Below are 14,804 nucleotides of genomic sequence, written 5' to 3' on the forward strand. Positions count from 1 at the left end.
CAGCTTTCCTGTTAAAACAGCTGGGAGGATGCGGGCATTTATGGAATCAGGCTGGTTAAAAAGAAAGAAAACAAACCGAAGAAGGAAGGGGAAGGAAGGAGATGGGCACAGAGAGATCAGTGTCAGGGGAATCTGAGCCGTGGAGGAGAGCACGACCTCCAGGCTGAAGGCACAGGATGAGATGTAGGCCTCAGACAGGGCAGCGAGAAGCCCATATCCAGTGCTCCAGGAGGGAGGGGAATCGTATGGGATGTGAGTTATATCACAGGGGTCCGAAGCATGGGTAAGGACTCAGCACAGCTGGCTGTGGGGTTGGAGCTGAACAGCTGTAGGGCCAAGAGGCCATTCTTCAACACATCCACCAGGAAGCAGAGAAAGTTCTGAGATGGGAGGTCATATGGCCCTAGAGCAATGGCCAGAGGTGCTCAGTGCCCTGGGCCCTGATGACTTTCCAGCTGGTTCCAGTTACTTGCGAAGACTGGTGACGAGTCCCACTTACCAATACCCCCGAATCCTCCCAGCATTGTCCTCTGCTTAAACTAGTCAGGGATCTTCCGGTGACAAAACCTCTATCTACTCCAAGACAACAACCCTACCTCACCAAGTCGGAGACACCACCAAATGTGAAGTCACGTCCTGACTTCAGAGATACTGAAATGTGTACCTAGACCCTACAGAATGGGGCAATATGTTACATATGGCGCCAGCTCCAGAGGAACAACTTTAATTACAGGGATTTCATACAATTGTAACTACTCATAATCCAGAAACAATAAGTCTCTTATCTACGAGGATTGTGTGAACTCAGCAGGGAAGGGTAGAGTTTGGAAAGCAGATAATCACCCGAGCCTTCTCGTGCCCTAAGTAATGATCGACAAGTACCAGACTGTGCCCACACACCTGCCACTTTGATATCTCCACCAGCAGAGGTCAGTGCCCCGCAGTAGAGTCAAGAAACCTGCAAGTTGACGCTTGGCTGTGAGAGTCAAGGGACAAGGGAATAATTCAATAGATGACCACAAATACACAGGGAGGCAATTCTCCCTTAAGCAAGTTCCAGCAGCTTCTAAGCCTTGTTTTCATTATACTCCCCTCCCTGAGTCTTTTTTATACATTCTCCCCTAACTGTCCTACCCCCATGACATTTTAATAGCACAGATATACTGTGTATTTATTCATGTACCGTGGCCCTTTGGGTGGCCAAAACCCACTGTAACAGCTGCAATTTTTTTGTCTCCCAACAAGAACCGATCTTCACTTACTCAGGGTGTTACTCACTCCAGTTGAGAATGAATGAGTTTTGAGTGAACACACATTTTTGTTTTGTTTATTTGTAAAGAGTGATTATTGGTTGCTTTGGGGTCTGATTTTCAAGCTAGAGAGAAAAAGCAAAAGATCACCAAGTGCCGGCCCCCTGGTTTTATAGAGAAAACTCTTAACGACAGCAATAACAACAAAACAAAGCCCGGAGAGGCCTCACGGGTTGTCCAAGGAAATACAGGCCCTTCATCACAGATCTGGGCCTGAATCCCGAGATGCCTCACTGAAAAACAATGCTTTCTTTCCCTCCTACGAAAAGTGGCCCCTACTTTTACCTATTTTGATCACTGTAGGTGAGGCTGACCAGTTTTGCTAGAAACAAGCAAGATTGGCTGGGTGCAGTGGCTCACACCTATAATCCCAGCACTTTGGGAGGCCGAGGCAGGCAGATCGCTTGAGGCCAGGAGTTCGAGACCAGCCTGGGCACCATGGTGAAACCCCATCTCTACTAAAAATACAAAAATTAGCCAGGCATGGTGGTGCATGCCTGTAATCCTAGCTACTCAGGAGGCTGAGGCATGAGAATTACTTGAGCCTGGGAGGCAGAGGTTGCAGTGAACTGAGATTGTACCACTGCACTCCAGCCTGGGCAACAGAGCGAGACAAAAATAAAAAGAGAGAAAAATAAAGCAAGATTGAGGCACGTTCTGGAAAGAAGATTCTATTTCGTTGTTGTCATTTTGTTTTTGTTTTTTGGAGACATGAAATTACTCCAGGCTGAAGTACAGTGGTGCAACCATATGCGCTCGGGTGATCCTCCCACCTCAGCCTCCCAAGTAGCCGGAACCACAGGCGTGCACCACCATGCCTAGCTAATTTTTAAAATTTTTTATAAAGACGGGGTCTCACCATGTTTCCCAGGCTGGTCTTGAACTCCTGGCCTTAAGCAATCTTCCTGCCTCTGCCTCCCAAAGTGCTGGGATTACAATGGTGAGCCGCCACGCCCGGCCTGGATTCTACTTTGGAAAATCTTTGCAAGTGAAGAAGAATAGGACAGAATGGCTGAACTGGGATGAAATAAGCGGCAAATGAGGAGGAAGAGGAGAGACAGTCAGTCTGGAAGATACTCTCTCCTAAGAAGCGGGTAAAATCGCCACAGCAAGTTATCAAAAACTTGAAACAGCCCAGCTCCTCCGGCAGCTGGGAGAGAATGCAGACAGCTCTAAAGAGGCTGCAGACTTCATGAAGTGGTACCAGAGTAGAGCAGGTTTATTAATCATGGATAAAACTGCTGAATAATTACCTACTTCAAAAAGCATTCATGAGTTGTGTTTAGGTGCTTACAAAGTACTTTGTGCTTGGTCCTGGCCAGTAAGTTAGTTCAAGGCAGTTAATATAGATAAACACAAACACAGCAAAGACGTGGTCGGTGTAACAATTACAAATGTAAAAAGCAAACACAGAAAGGGATTGCTGGCTGGGCACCGTGGCTCATGCCTGTAGGTCCCAGTAGTTACGGAGACTGCAGCCGGCAGATCACTTGAGCCCAGTAGTTTGAGACCAGCTTGGCCATCATAGTGAAACCCCATCTCTACTAAAGTACAAAAATTAGCCAGGCATGGTGGCATGCGCCTGTAGTCCCAGCTACTTGGGAGGCGGAAGCACCACTTGAGCCCAGGAGGTTGAGGCTGCAGTGAGCTGAGATCGCATCACTGTACTTCACCCCAGGTAAGAGTGAGACCCTGAGGGAGGGAGGGAGGGAAAAAAAAAAAAGAAAAACCAGATTGCTATGGGCAAGGCTTCTCATACACAAAATCATTTCCTCCCCCAATATGCCCACAAAGTAACTACAAACACTTAATGAAATCATTGAGATCCAAAGCACTGCTGAGAACTTGCTATGTGCCAGCTGTGGTAGTAGGCACGGGGGAGAGAAAGGTGAATGCCAGAGAAGTACAGAGGGTATTCAGAGAAGGCCTCGGAGACCAGATGAGACTTGAGCTGAGCCTTGAAGTCTTACTAAGATCGGTGTGGCATGGGAAGCATGCAGCCCTAATCACGTGCCACCCCCTAAGGCACAGGCACAGTGAGGGAGACACAGAGCAGGGGGCTGGCACACTATGCCTGAGGGCCAAATCTGGGTTTTGGTAAAGAAGTTTTACTGGAGCCGAGCCCCGCCCCTTGGATTGTGTTAGGTGCTTTCTGCTTCCTTGCTACAAGGGCAAACTGAGTGGTTGTGACAGAAACTGAGACCCTAACACCCGCAAAGGCTAAAATATTTACTATCTGACCCTTTACAGAAAAAGTTGGCCGGCCCATGTCCTGTTATTCCAAGAGGGGTCTGTGAACCGGCAGCAGGAGCAGCCCCTGTGCTAGGCAAGTCCCACCACAGACCTAGAGAACTGGAATCTGCCTTTCAAAAAGATCTGTGGCTATTCTTACGCACAGAGAGGGAGGGGCACTGAGCCTGCGGAGTAAGAGAAGTCTGCACTTGTCGGATATACAGACAGAGGAACGTGGTCAAGACTTTCCCATAGAGGAGTGAGGCCATCAAACCCACCCTTACCACGTCCCTCTTGTCGTGGTAAGAAGGGTTGACAGCAGAAAAGGGACGGCAGCTCCTGTCATAACCCAGGCCAAAGACGACCCAACTAGGCAGGGTAGAACTCAATCTTTCTTCCTAACCTCACCAGTGCTTCCAAGATGTTTCTAACAAATATAGTATCAGTTATAACTTATTAGGAAATAGAAAAATCTTGGTAATGAAAATATGAGTAATCATGTGTTTCCACGTACAGCGAATATATCTCGGTTGAAGCAATGCCTCCAGATATCAATGCATACATGAAGACATTAACAGGGTATGATGGATGCTGAAAGATGAAATGAGGATCTCGTCAAGGGCTCCCTATTATGTAGGATATTTAGAGGTGTAATGTCTTACTGTTGGGACTTTTGTCCCTGCTAAATAAGTGTGAGATTCTGCTTGATATTCAATTTTCCTGTATTTTGGATGAATAAGCAATTTAAAGTTCAAAAGAAACAAAGCTGCATTTGGACTACCACGCCAACACTGTTCTTTCTTCCAGCTCAGCTCAGCCTCAAAGTCACTGTTTAACATTCTGCCTCCTTAAGAATCTAGAAAAGTTTGACAGGGTTATTCGTGGGATTCGGTGTGCTTTAAAGGAATGACAGCAATATAGATAAAAATAGATGGGTGAAGAGGGGAAATTCCTTTCTTAAACATTTAGGTTTAATACCTTACATTCATTACATTGGCAGACACAATGAAAAGAAAAAAAAAAGTGTATATCTGCTTAGAGAAATGCATAATTAAATTAATAAATCTCAAGTAAGAAGAAGAAAAGGGACAGGACACCAAATCTGTGTTGAGAAGAATCTCTGTGTTGGGTTTCATTAATAAAAATCTTAAAAAGCTCATGAATTCAGTACAATGCTTAATGGCACTTAAGCGATAATAGTAACTAACATTTATGAAGTACTCACTATGGGTTTACACTGTTTTTAAATGCCATGATACAGATTGTCTCATTTAATCCTCAAAACACCTGATATTAGCTCTATTTTAGAAATGAGAAAACCAAGGCACAGAGAGGTTAAGTAACTTGTCCAAGGTCACACAGCTAAATAAGTAGTAGCGATTCCTCTCGAACAGAAGCTGCTCTCTAGTTCTTCTTGCCTCCCTGCTAATTTGCAAAAATTGTAACTGTAAAAGACTCTCATTCTTACTAATATGAGACAAAACCCTGGTGATTTAGACATTCAAAATCTTATGGAACGGGCACACCATTCCACCCTGTGGACAGCGGCCAAGATTTGGCCTGCAATATAATAAAACTGAGGAATAGTGAGATGGGTTCGAATGAAGACCCTGGATTATTTTTCTGTAGGATGAAATGCAAATTAAGTCCGGTAAAATTCTGAAATGCAGCACCATTTGTTACCAATAAATACAGACAAACACTTTTAATGACAATGACTATGAACGCGTTCTCTTCCAGCTAACATGTTTGTGAAATGCTGCAGTGAATCTCAAAGATAACAGGCACCCGGCTAATTCTATTGGGTTAACACGTCCATGCTGGCTGTGCAGGCTTATTTAAGTAATTGCCTGACTGTGAATGAACAGAGGTATTAAAGTAAAGTTGGCACAAGGGACAGCATCCACATGGCACATTCTTTGTTTCGAGAGCTTTATTCTATCAATACTCCTGGAAAAAAGAGAAGTTGCTAAATAAATAATGGAAGCACACAAGACAGTGTGAAGGCCTTTTCAAGTCCTCGAATTGTCAAGCATCTTATATAAAGTTCTTTCCCGACTCTGAGCTCATCACATTTCATTTTACATATTAATTTTGCGTAAGAGCAAGCTCATCCCGTTCAAATGTTAACAGCTTCAAAATAAGATCCTGGTGAAAGCTCGTCACATTCCATTTTAAATATTAATTTTGCCAAAGAACGAGCTCATGCCTTTCAAATGTTAACAGCCTCCAAATAAGATCCAAGTTATTTACCTGTAAGATACAAGAAGAAGACAGGAGAGGGAAAAAAAACAACCAAGTGAGAGGAGAGGCGACAGAAATGACGGAGTGAGAGGGTCGCCTGAACTCAACACCGATTCAATAACCTCTTCAGGTTTTCCTATTTAACTTTCCCCATTAAAAAAGAAGACACACCCTACCGGTGATATCTTCACAGGCGCAGATAAGGGCACCAGTCTATGATTAAGGGTCTGGACTGTGGGTATGATTCGGGGTTGCCTCCGAGTGCATGGTGACAAGCACAAACAATTAGCGCTCCCTGACACCTTGCTGTAATTCGAGTTCGGCGAGTAAGGACAAAAGGGCCGCCCATCCGTGTGGTTGCCGGGCTCAGGGCTGCGATCTGGGAGCCTGGCTCGCGTCCCCTCCGCGGACGCCCGGTACCCCGCAGCCCGAGCTCGCCGGCGCCCGCATCCCCGCCCCGGTTCCCGCCCCGGCCCCTGGGCTTCCGCAGGACGCAGCTCGCCGTGGGGCAGCGCCGGAGACGGGGCGCGGGGTCCCCGCGGGTCCCGGTCCTCGGGCGGCCGGGCCGTGGGAGCGCCGGGCCGGCAGCGGGCGGGGCGCACTCACCTTCGTCCTCGAACTCCAGCTTCTCCAGCATGCCGGCTTCCGCGGGTCCCAGGGCCGCCGCCAGCGCCGCCTGAGGGGGAGGAGGAGGACAGCGATCAGCATGAGCTGCGACGCTCGTCCCCGGCCGGCGGGCTCGCGGCCGGCCGAGCGCTGGGGCCTGGCTCTGCCGCGCCGCCGGGAGGAGGGGCCTGGCAGGGGACGCGGGCAGCGGGGGCCGGGGGCGGAGCGGGAGCGCTGCCCCCACCCGCCCGAGGCCGCCGCCGCCGCCGCAGGTGGCGCGGCCGCGGCCCGCGTGCCCCTCCGCGAGTGGGACGCGCCGCTCCCCCCCGCGCCTTGGTACGGCCCGCCCGGGAGGAAGCGTGGGAAGGGACCCGGGAGCTCGAGGGCGGCAGCGCCTGGGCCCGGGGCGCCCCCCTCCGGCCGCGGCCCGCGTCCTCCCCGCCGTGCGGCCATTGGGAGAGGCCCGCGGCCCGCCCCCACTCCGCCCCCCGGCGCCGCTCACCTTCCCAGCACCGGCGGCCGCGCTCGGCAGGCTCCACCTGCGCAGGTGTGGGCTCCGCGGCGCGGGGACGGGGAGAGGGGCTGGAGGCTGCAGAACGCCCCGGGGCGCCAGCTAGGGGATCCTTTCTCGCTTTCCTCTTCCCTTTCCAAATTTTAGCTGTAACTGCCCATCCTCGGCCCCCTTAACAAAAATCGTTCCGTGGGCTACACGTATTGTAGATGCACTTTGTCGCTATCCATTTTTTTTTCCAGCATGGAACTCTTAATTCGCGTCCTCTCTTCGCAGCCGAGTGTCTTCTCGGTTGGGGAGCCGCTGCCAAAAACGTACACACCCTGAATCTGGCCCTGGCCGCTCAGGAGCTGGGTATCTGAGACTCTACTATGGCCAACTCAGGTTGGCAGGCTGCGCGGCCAGCAGCCGCTAGCCTCCTGGAAGGGCAGGACAGGCCGAGAGGGGACCGAGGTCCCTGGCCCCACGGCCCATCCCTGCAGAGTGCACGGGCGCTGCGAATGCGATTAGCTCCAGTACCGATTAGGGCTGAAAGGAGCTTGGCCCTAGCGTTCTTGCAAGCCGGGCCTGAAAGAGGAAGTCCTGAAAATGCCTCTCGTTTTGCTTTGTCATCTTACTTGGGCCAATCCCTAAGTCTTAAACCCCTTAAAAAAAGAAAAGGGGTGGGGAGAGAAAAAGAAAACAAAACTAAGATGTTTCATGGTAAAAAGCTACAGCAGATATCATACTTCATAGTGAAAGACTGTTTTCCCTATGAAGTTCAGAAACCAGGCCAGGGTGTCTGCTCTCACTAATCCTATTCAACATGGTTCTAGAAGTACTAGGCCCTGCAATAAGGCAAGAAAAGGAAAGAAAACGCATACAGATTGGAAAGGAAGAAAAACACCTGTGTAGATAACATGTTATCTACATACAAAATATCAAAGAATCTACAAAAGAAAGAAAAAAACTCACCTGGAATTAGTGAGTTTGGTAAGGTCATAGCATACAAGATCAACACACAAAAATCAATCACATTTCTATAAACTAACAATGAACACGTGGAAAAATATATAAAACAATATCACTTAATACAATCACTTCAAAGAAAATTAATACTTAGGCATAAACTCAAGAAACCATGTTTAGTAGCTGTATGCTGAAAATCACAAACTGTAGATGAAAGACGAGCTAATAAATGGAGAGACAGTCCTGAGCTGGAAGCCCCAACACAGTAAAAATGACAGTTCTCCCCCAGATTAATCTTTTGGTTTAATGCAATTGCTACCAAATTAGGGTTTTTTTAAAGACATAAATAAGCTTATTCTAAAATTTATATGGAAAGGTGCAAGCTCTAGAATTCTATTTATTTATTTATTATTTTTTTGAGACGGAGTCTCGCTCTGTCACCCAGGCTGGAGTGCAGTGGCGCAACCTCGGCTCACTGCAAGCTCTGCTTCCTGGGTTCACGCCATTCTCCTGCCTCAGCCTCCCAAGTAGCTGGGACTACAGTAGAATTCTTTAATCTTGAAGTCGTTTAATATTAAAGCAAACTATATAGATACAGCAATCAAGACAATGGTATTGGCAGAAGAATAGATATAATAATCAATAGAAATAAATAGAAAACCCAGAAATAGACCCATGCAAACATGGCAAACCAATTTTTGATGGAGGTGTAAAAGCAATAGAACTGGAGTAATTGGATATCAAAAGGTAAAAAGACAAAAACAAACCCCAACCTAAGCCTTGCGTTTTACACAAAAATTAGCTCACATTGGATCGTGAACTTAGAACTATGAAACTTTTTGGAGAAAATATTTGGGAACTGGGGCAAGGCAAAAGTTAGACTTGACACCAAAAACACAGTCCATAAAAGGAAAAACATAAATGGACCTCATTAAAATTAAGAATTTTTGCTCTGCGAAAGACCCTGTTAAGAGGATGAAAAGAAAAGCTACACAGTAGGAGAGAATACTTGCAAATCACATAGCCAACAAATTACTAGCACACTGCCTATAGGGTTAGCCCTGCTCTCCAAGGAATAGCAAAAATAAAATGAAATTAAAATGTCTGGAATACATAAACACTACCAATATTAAACAGAAAAAGGAGAAAATAATCCAATTAGAACATAGGCAAATGACACAGAACTGTTTCACCAAGAAAGATATACAGATGGCAAATTAGTGCATGAAAAGATGTTCAAAGTCATTAGCCATTATATAAATGCAAATTAAAACCACAATGAGATACTACTACACAACTGTTAAAATGGCTAAAATCACAATAGTAACAACATCAAATGCTGGTAAGGATGTGGAGAGACAGACAGGATTACTTCTACACTGCTGGTGGGAATGCAAAATGGAACCACTGTTTTTTTTTTTCTTTTTCTTTTTTTTTGAGACAGGGTCTCCCTCTGTGGCCCAGGCTGGAGCGCAGTGGACCTATCTCAACTCACTGCAACCTCTACCTCCCAGGTTCAGGCAATTTTCCTGTCTCAGCCTCCTGAGTAGCTAGGATTACAGGCACATGCTACCACAGGTCAACTAATTTTTGTATTTTTAGTAGAGATGAGGTTTCACCATATTGGTCAGGCTGGTCTTGAACTCCCGACCTCAGGTGATCTGCCTGCCTTGGCCTCCCAAAGTGCTGGGATTACAGGCGTGAGCCACTGTGCCTGGTCAGGAACCACCACTCTTAAAAACAATTTGGCAGTTTTTTATAAAACTAAACATGCAACTACCACGTAACACATCAGTTGCACTCTTGGGCATTTATCCCAGGGAAATGAAAACTTACATTTACACAAAAACTTGTACATGAATATTCATAGCAGCTTTTTTGCAACAGTGCAAACGAAATAACAGATGTCGTTCAATGGATGAATGGTGAAGCGGGCTGTGGTAGGTCCATCTATACCGTAAAATACTACTCAGCAAGAAAAAGGAAGGAACTACTGACACATACAACAACTTGGATAGATCTCCAGGGAATTATGCTGAGGGGGAAAAAGCCAGTCCTAAAAGGTCACATACTGTATGATTCCATTTATATTATAGTCTTGAAATAAAATGGTCAAAATGGAGAACAGATTAGTGGATGCCGGGGATCAGGGGCTGGGGTAGGGGGCCAGAGGTGCCTATGGCTACAAGAGGATAATGTAAGAGATCCTTGTGGTGACCGAACTGTTCTACATCTTGACTGTATCAATGTCAATATCCTGCTTGTGATATCACCCTGTATTTTTCCCTATGAGTCAGGCCAAGCTGATTTAATTCTGTGGAGGAAATGACAATAAATTTTTTTTTTTTTTTTTTTTTTGAGACGGAGTCTCGCTTTGTCCCCCAGGCTGGAGTGCAGTGGTGCCATCTCAGCTCACTGCCAGCTCCGCCTCCCGGGTTCACGCCATTCTCCTGCCTTAGCCTCCGGAGTAGCTAGGACTACAGGCTAATTTTTTGTATTTTTTTTAGTAGAGACTGGGTTTCACCGTGTTAGCCAGGATGGTCTCGATCTCCTGACCTCATGATCCACCCGCCTCAGACTCCCAAAGTGCTGGGATTACAGGCATGAGCCACCGCACCCAGCCAAAAAATCTTTACTGAAATGTAATTCACATACCATAAAATAACTCACCCATTTAAAGTGTGCAGCCCAGTGATTTTTGGAATATTCAGAATTGTGCAACTATCTAAGTTTACATTTTCATCATCCCAAAGAGACAGCTTGTACCCATTAGCAGTCACGTCCCATTACCTGCTCAACCCCCACACCCATCCCTAGGCAACTATTTCCTGTCTCTATGGATTTGCCGATGCTGGGTATTTCTCATCAATGGGATCATACAATAGGTGGTCTTTTGTGACTAGCTTCCGCTTAATGTCAGGGCCCATTCACATTGTAACACGGATCAGCACTTCATTTCTGTTGACTGCTGAACGATACTCTGTTGTGTGGACACACACACCTTGTTTATCCTTTCGTCAGCTGATGGGCACTCAGGTGGTTTCCACTTTTTGGCTGTGGTGAAAATGCTCCTATGGACATTCCTGTGCAAGTGTTTGTGTGGACATGTGTTTCATTTCATATATGCAGGAGTGGAATTGCTGGGCCACAGGGTAACCCTATGTTTAATATATATATTTTTAAATTTAGTTTTGAAATGGAGTCTCACTCTGTCACCCAGGCTGGAGTGCAGTGGCGCGATTTCAGCTCACTGCAACTTCTGCCTCCTGGGTTCAAGTGATTCTCCTGCCTCAGCCTCCCGAGTAGCTGGGACTACAGGTGCGCACAACCATGCTCGGCTAATTTTCATATTTTTAGTAGAGATGGGGTTTCACCATGGTGGCCAGGTTGGTCTCGAACTCCTGACCTCAGGTGATCCACCCGCCTCAGCCTCCCAAAGTGCTGGGATTACAGGCATGAGCCACCACACCTGGCCTCTCTACATTTAATATTTTGAGGACCTGCTGAACTGTTTTCAAGGTGGCTGCACCATTTTACATTTTTACCAGCAATGTATGAGGATTCAAGTTTCTCCTGTACTGTTTAGTTTTGCAAGATGTTACCACTGCGGGGAACTAGGTAAAGGGCGCACAGGATCTCTCTGCATTATTTCTTACAACTACATGTGAATATACAATTATCTCAAAATAAAAAGTTTAATTTTTAAAAAAAGTTTTTTAAAAAAACTTGGAGTGAGCCAAGGTACACAGGAAGTATCTCTCGTTCTAAGTCTATGCTTTTGTCTCTTGCAATAATTTTAAAAAATTCTTACCGGTGTTTATGATAAGCACCATCAATTTCACCTGTAATCGTGAGGGGTTGTTTTTTGGGAGGCAGAAATGGGCAACAAATGGCAGTATGTATGTCAGGAGGACTGCAAAAGTGGTTCACAGACTGAAAAGACCTATAAACCATCACTACAGAAGTTGGTAGAGAGTAGAAATTCTAACAATTAATGTTTTATGCAACTCCACTTGATAATGAATGGGTGTACAGGAGTAGCCTAAAATAAAAATGTTTTTATGTAATATGCTAGTGGGATTGAATTTATTTCTACAGGTTTTTTACTTAGTAAGAAATCTCATGTTTTCTTCCTTAGAAAGGAGGCTACTCATGGAACAACAGAAAAAGTCATGAGGTTTTTTTTTTTTTTATAACACACTAAGTCAATTTCAGGAATTTGAGGGCTTTTACAGTTTAGGTATGTACATTAATGTGCACAGGGTCAAAAGACAGACGAATGTGTCAGCACACAGAACTTGAAGCTGGTGGTCGTCGTTGCCCTTTTATGGCAATGTTTTCTTAAAGTCTCAACAGACTTATGCCAGACTTAATTTTAGCTGTTTCAGGCAGGCAGGGAAAGCCGGGAGAAGAGGCGAAGGGAGGGGAAGGGCGTGGGCAATGTCATGCAAGCAAAGGGAAGGGGCGTGCACTTGTGACACCAACTCCTCTCTCAGTCCATCAGCATCAGGGATGTTTGATGTAGCAAAAACAGACCAAATCCACCACCCAAACCTTCCTGATAATCCAGACCGATCTCCCCAGGGAGAACAAAATGGGCCAACCATGGCAGGGAGGAACTGGGTTCTGCTAACAGCCTGGCGCAGTTCCACCACAGGGAACATTTCCATTTATATCACATCAGCCAGTCTGAGGTTACTGGACTCTAGTGTGGTGGGAGGGAACAGAGGGACCCAAGTTGGACTTTATGGAGAGAATGCCTGAGAAACATGGAGCCATCACAAGTGTGACTTCTTGGTTGGTAAAAAATGCTAAATTATTGTCCCGGCATGGTGGCTCATGCCTGTAATCCCAGCACTTTGGGAGGCCGAGGCGGGCGGATCACAAGGTCAGGAGATCGAGACCATCCTGGCCAACATGGTGAAAACCCCGTCTCTACTAAAAATACAAAAATTAGCTGGGCATGGTTGCGCACACCTGTAGTCCCAGCTACTCGGGAGGCTGAGGCAGGAGAATCGCTTGAACCCAGGAGGCGGAACTTGGAGTGAGCCAAGATTGCGCCACTGCACTCCAGCTTGGCGACAGAGTGAGACTCTGTCTCAAAAAAAAAAGCTAAATTATTAAGTTGTGTCTTACATAATTGTGCCCAGGTGCAGCAAAACACTGTATTTTGAATGACTATCAGAAGGGAAAACTTCAGCCTGAAAACTTAATCATAAAACAATTGCCAAAAAAGCACTCCTTTACGCACAGAGGTCGGATGTGAGTTTGCTCTGCCTCTTAAAAGAAGTCTTAAATAGCTCCTGCAAGAAATAAATCAACCTCAAATACTGGGTAAGGAGCTCCTGAATAATTTAGCATACAGAACTCTTAGTTTCTGTGCATCCTGCTGTCTTCCTTGAGCTCCACTCTGCTCTGCAAGGGCGTCCTCCAAAGAGTAAAGAACGACGTGAAACCCCCTGGATGCTGGACAGGAGCTGCACCTGCACTCTGCTCCCGTTCCCACTGGGCATTCTCCAGGCAGCTCCAACCCACCACTGTGCCTGACATGTCCAGGTCTGAGTCCCAGCCCAGCCCTCTCCTGAGCTCCACACTGCCCCCTACTCCATCTCCACTGGAGTTTTCTACACCAGCGCAGATGCACTTCATCTAAAACTGTGCCCCAGTCCTCTGGTCTTGCCGTCTTGGTTTCTTTTGAGGCAACCCACTTGTCTCCATCCCTGCTACACCTCCCCTGGTTCAGGCTTCCATTTTCTCAGGGTTGGCCAGCCGGGCAGCTTGAGCTCCTCCAGTCTTGCCCGCTTTCCAGTCTATTTCCTTCCGTGTAGCCAGAGTGCCTATGATGGTTAAATTTGATGGTTAAATTTGAATCCAGTCATCTTGACTGGATTAAGGAACACCTAGACAACCGGTAAAGCATTATTTCTGGGTGTGTCCGTGCAGGAGTTTCCAGAGACTGGCATGTGGCTCAGTGGACTGAGTGGGGAAGATCTGCCTCCAGTGTGGGTGGGCACCATCTAATTAGCTGGGGGCCTGGAGAGAACAATAAAGGTGACAGAGGATTTCCTTGCTCTTTCTCCTGGAGCTGGGACACTTTCCTCTTCCTGCTCTTGGGCATCAGAACTCCAGGCTCTCCTGCCTTGACACTGGGACTTAACAGCAGCAGCCCTCTGGTTTTCAGGCCTTTGGCCTTGGACTGAGAATTACGCCACTGGCTTCTCTAGTTCTGAGGCTTTCAGACTTGGACTGAGCCACGCTACCATTACCTGCATCCCAGGGACTCCAGCTTGGAGATGGCCTGTTGTGGGACTTCTCAGCCTCCACAATCCCACGAGGCAATTCCCCCAATAAATCCCCTCTCATCCATCTATCAGTCAATCAATCAATCAATCAATCAATCAATCATCTATTATCTATCTACCTACCTCCATCCGTTTCTATCATCTATCTATCACCTACTGGCTCTGTCTCTCTGAAGAACCCTGACTGATAAGAGTGACATTTTAAAAATGTAGTCTTGGCCAGGCACAGTGGCTCACATGTGTAATCCCAGCACTTTGGGAGGACGAGGCAGGTGGATCACCTGAGGTCAGGAGTTCAAGACCAGCCTGGGCAACATGGTGAAACCATGTCTCTATGAAAAAAACAAAAATTAGCCGGGTATGGGGCATGCACCTGTAATTCCAGCTACTTGGGAGGCTGAGACACAAGAATTGTTTGAACCTGGGAGGCAGAGGTTGCAGTAAACTGAGATCGTGCCACTGCACTCTTGCCTGAGTGATAGAGTGAGACTGTCTCAACAAAAACAAAAACAAAACAGACTTATTATTCTCTCACTTAGAACCATTCAGTGGCTCTCAGCAATCTTTAGGATTTTCTTGGCAAACTCCTGAGCTGGGGGGAAGGGCCTGATCATTTATTCACCTTCTCTTGCCATGTCCCTCTGTGTACCC

At 46.7% G+C, this 14,804-nt stretch overlaps 1 protein-coding gene across 12 annotated transcripts in view; it reads right to left on the minus strand.

The window, feature by feature from the left end:
- The window catches only part of PRKAG2 (protein kinase AMP-activated non-catalytic subunit gamma 2), a 320,167-nt gene that overhangs the window by 69,182 nt on the left and 236,181 nt on the right, over positions 1 to 14,804 (minus strand). For 10 of the 12 annotated variants that reach the window (XM_034965286.3, XM_034965280.3, XM_034965285.3 and 7 more), the window contains one exon: positions 6,393 to 6,462. The exons of 1 other annotated variant lie outside the window; for it this stretch is intronic. In XM_034965286.3, coding sequence (XP_034821177.1) covers positions 6,393 to 6,462 — 70 coding nt within the window. Of the gene's footprint in view, positions 1 to 6,392; positions 6,463 to 6,894; positions 6,953 to 14,804 lie in introns of those variants that run through there. One more of the 12 variants, XM_034965291.3, reaches the window with a different exon arrangement.

Source organism: Pan paniscus, chromosome 6, assembly GCF_029289425.2.
Source record: "Pan paniscus chromosome 6, NHGRI_mPanPan1-v2.0_pri, whole genome shotgun sequence".
NCBI lineage: Eukaryota > Metazoa > Chordata > Mammalia > Primates > Hominidae > Pan > Pan paniscus.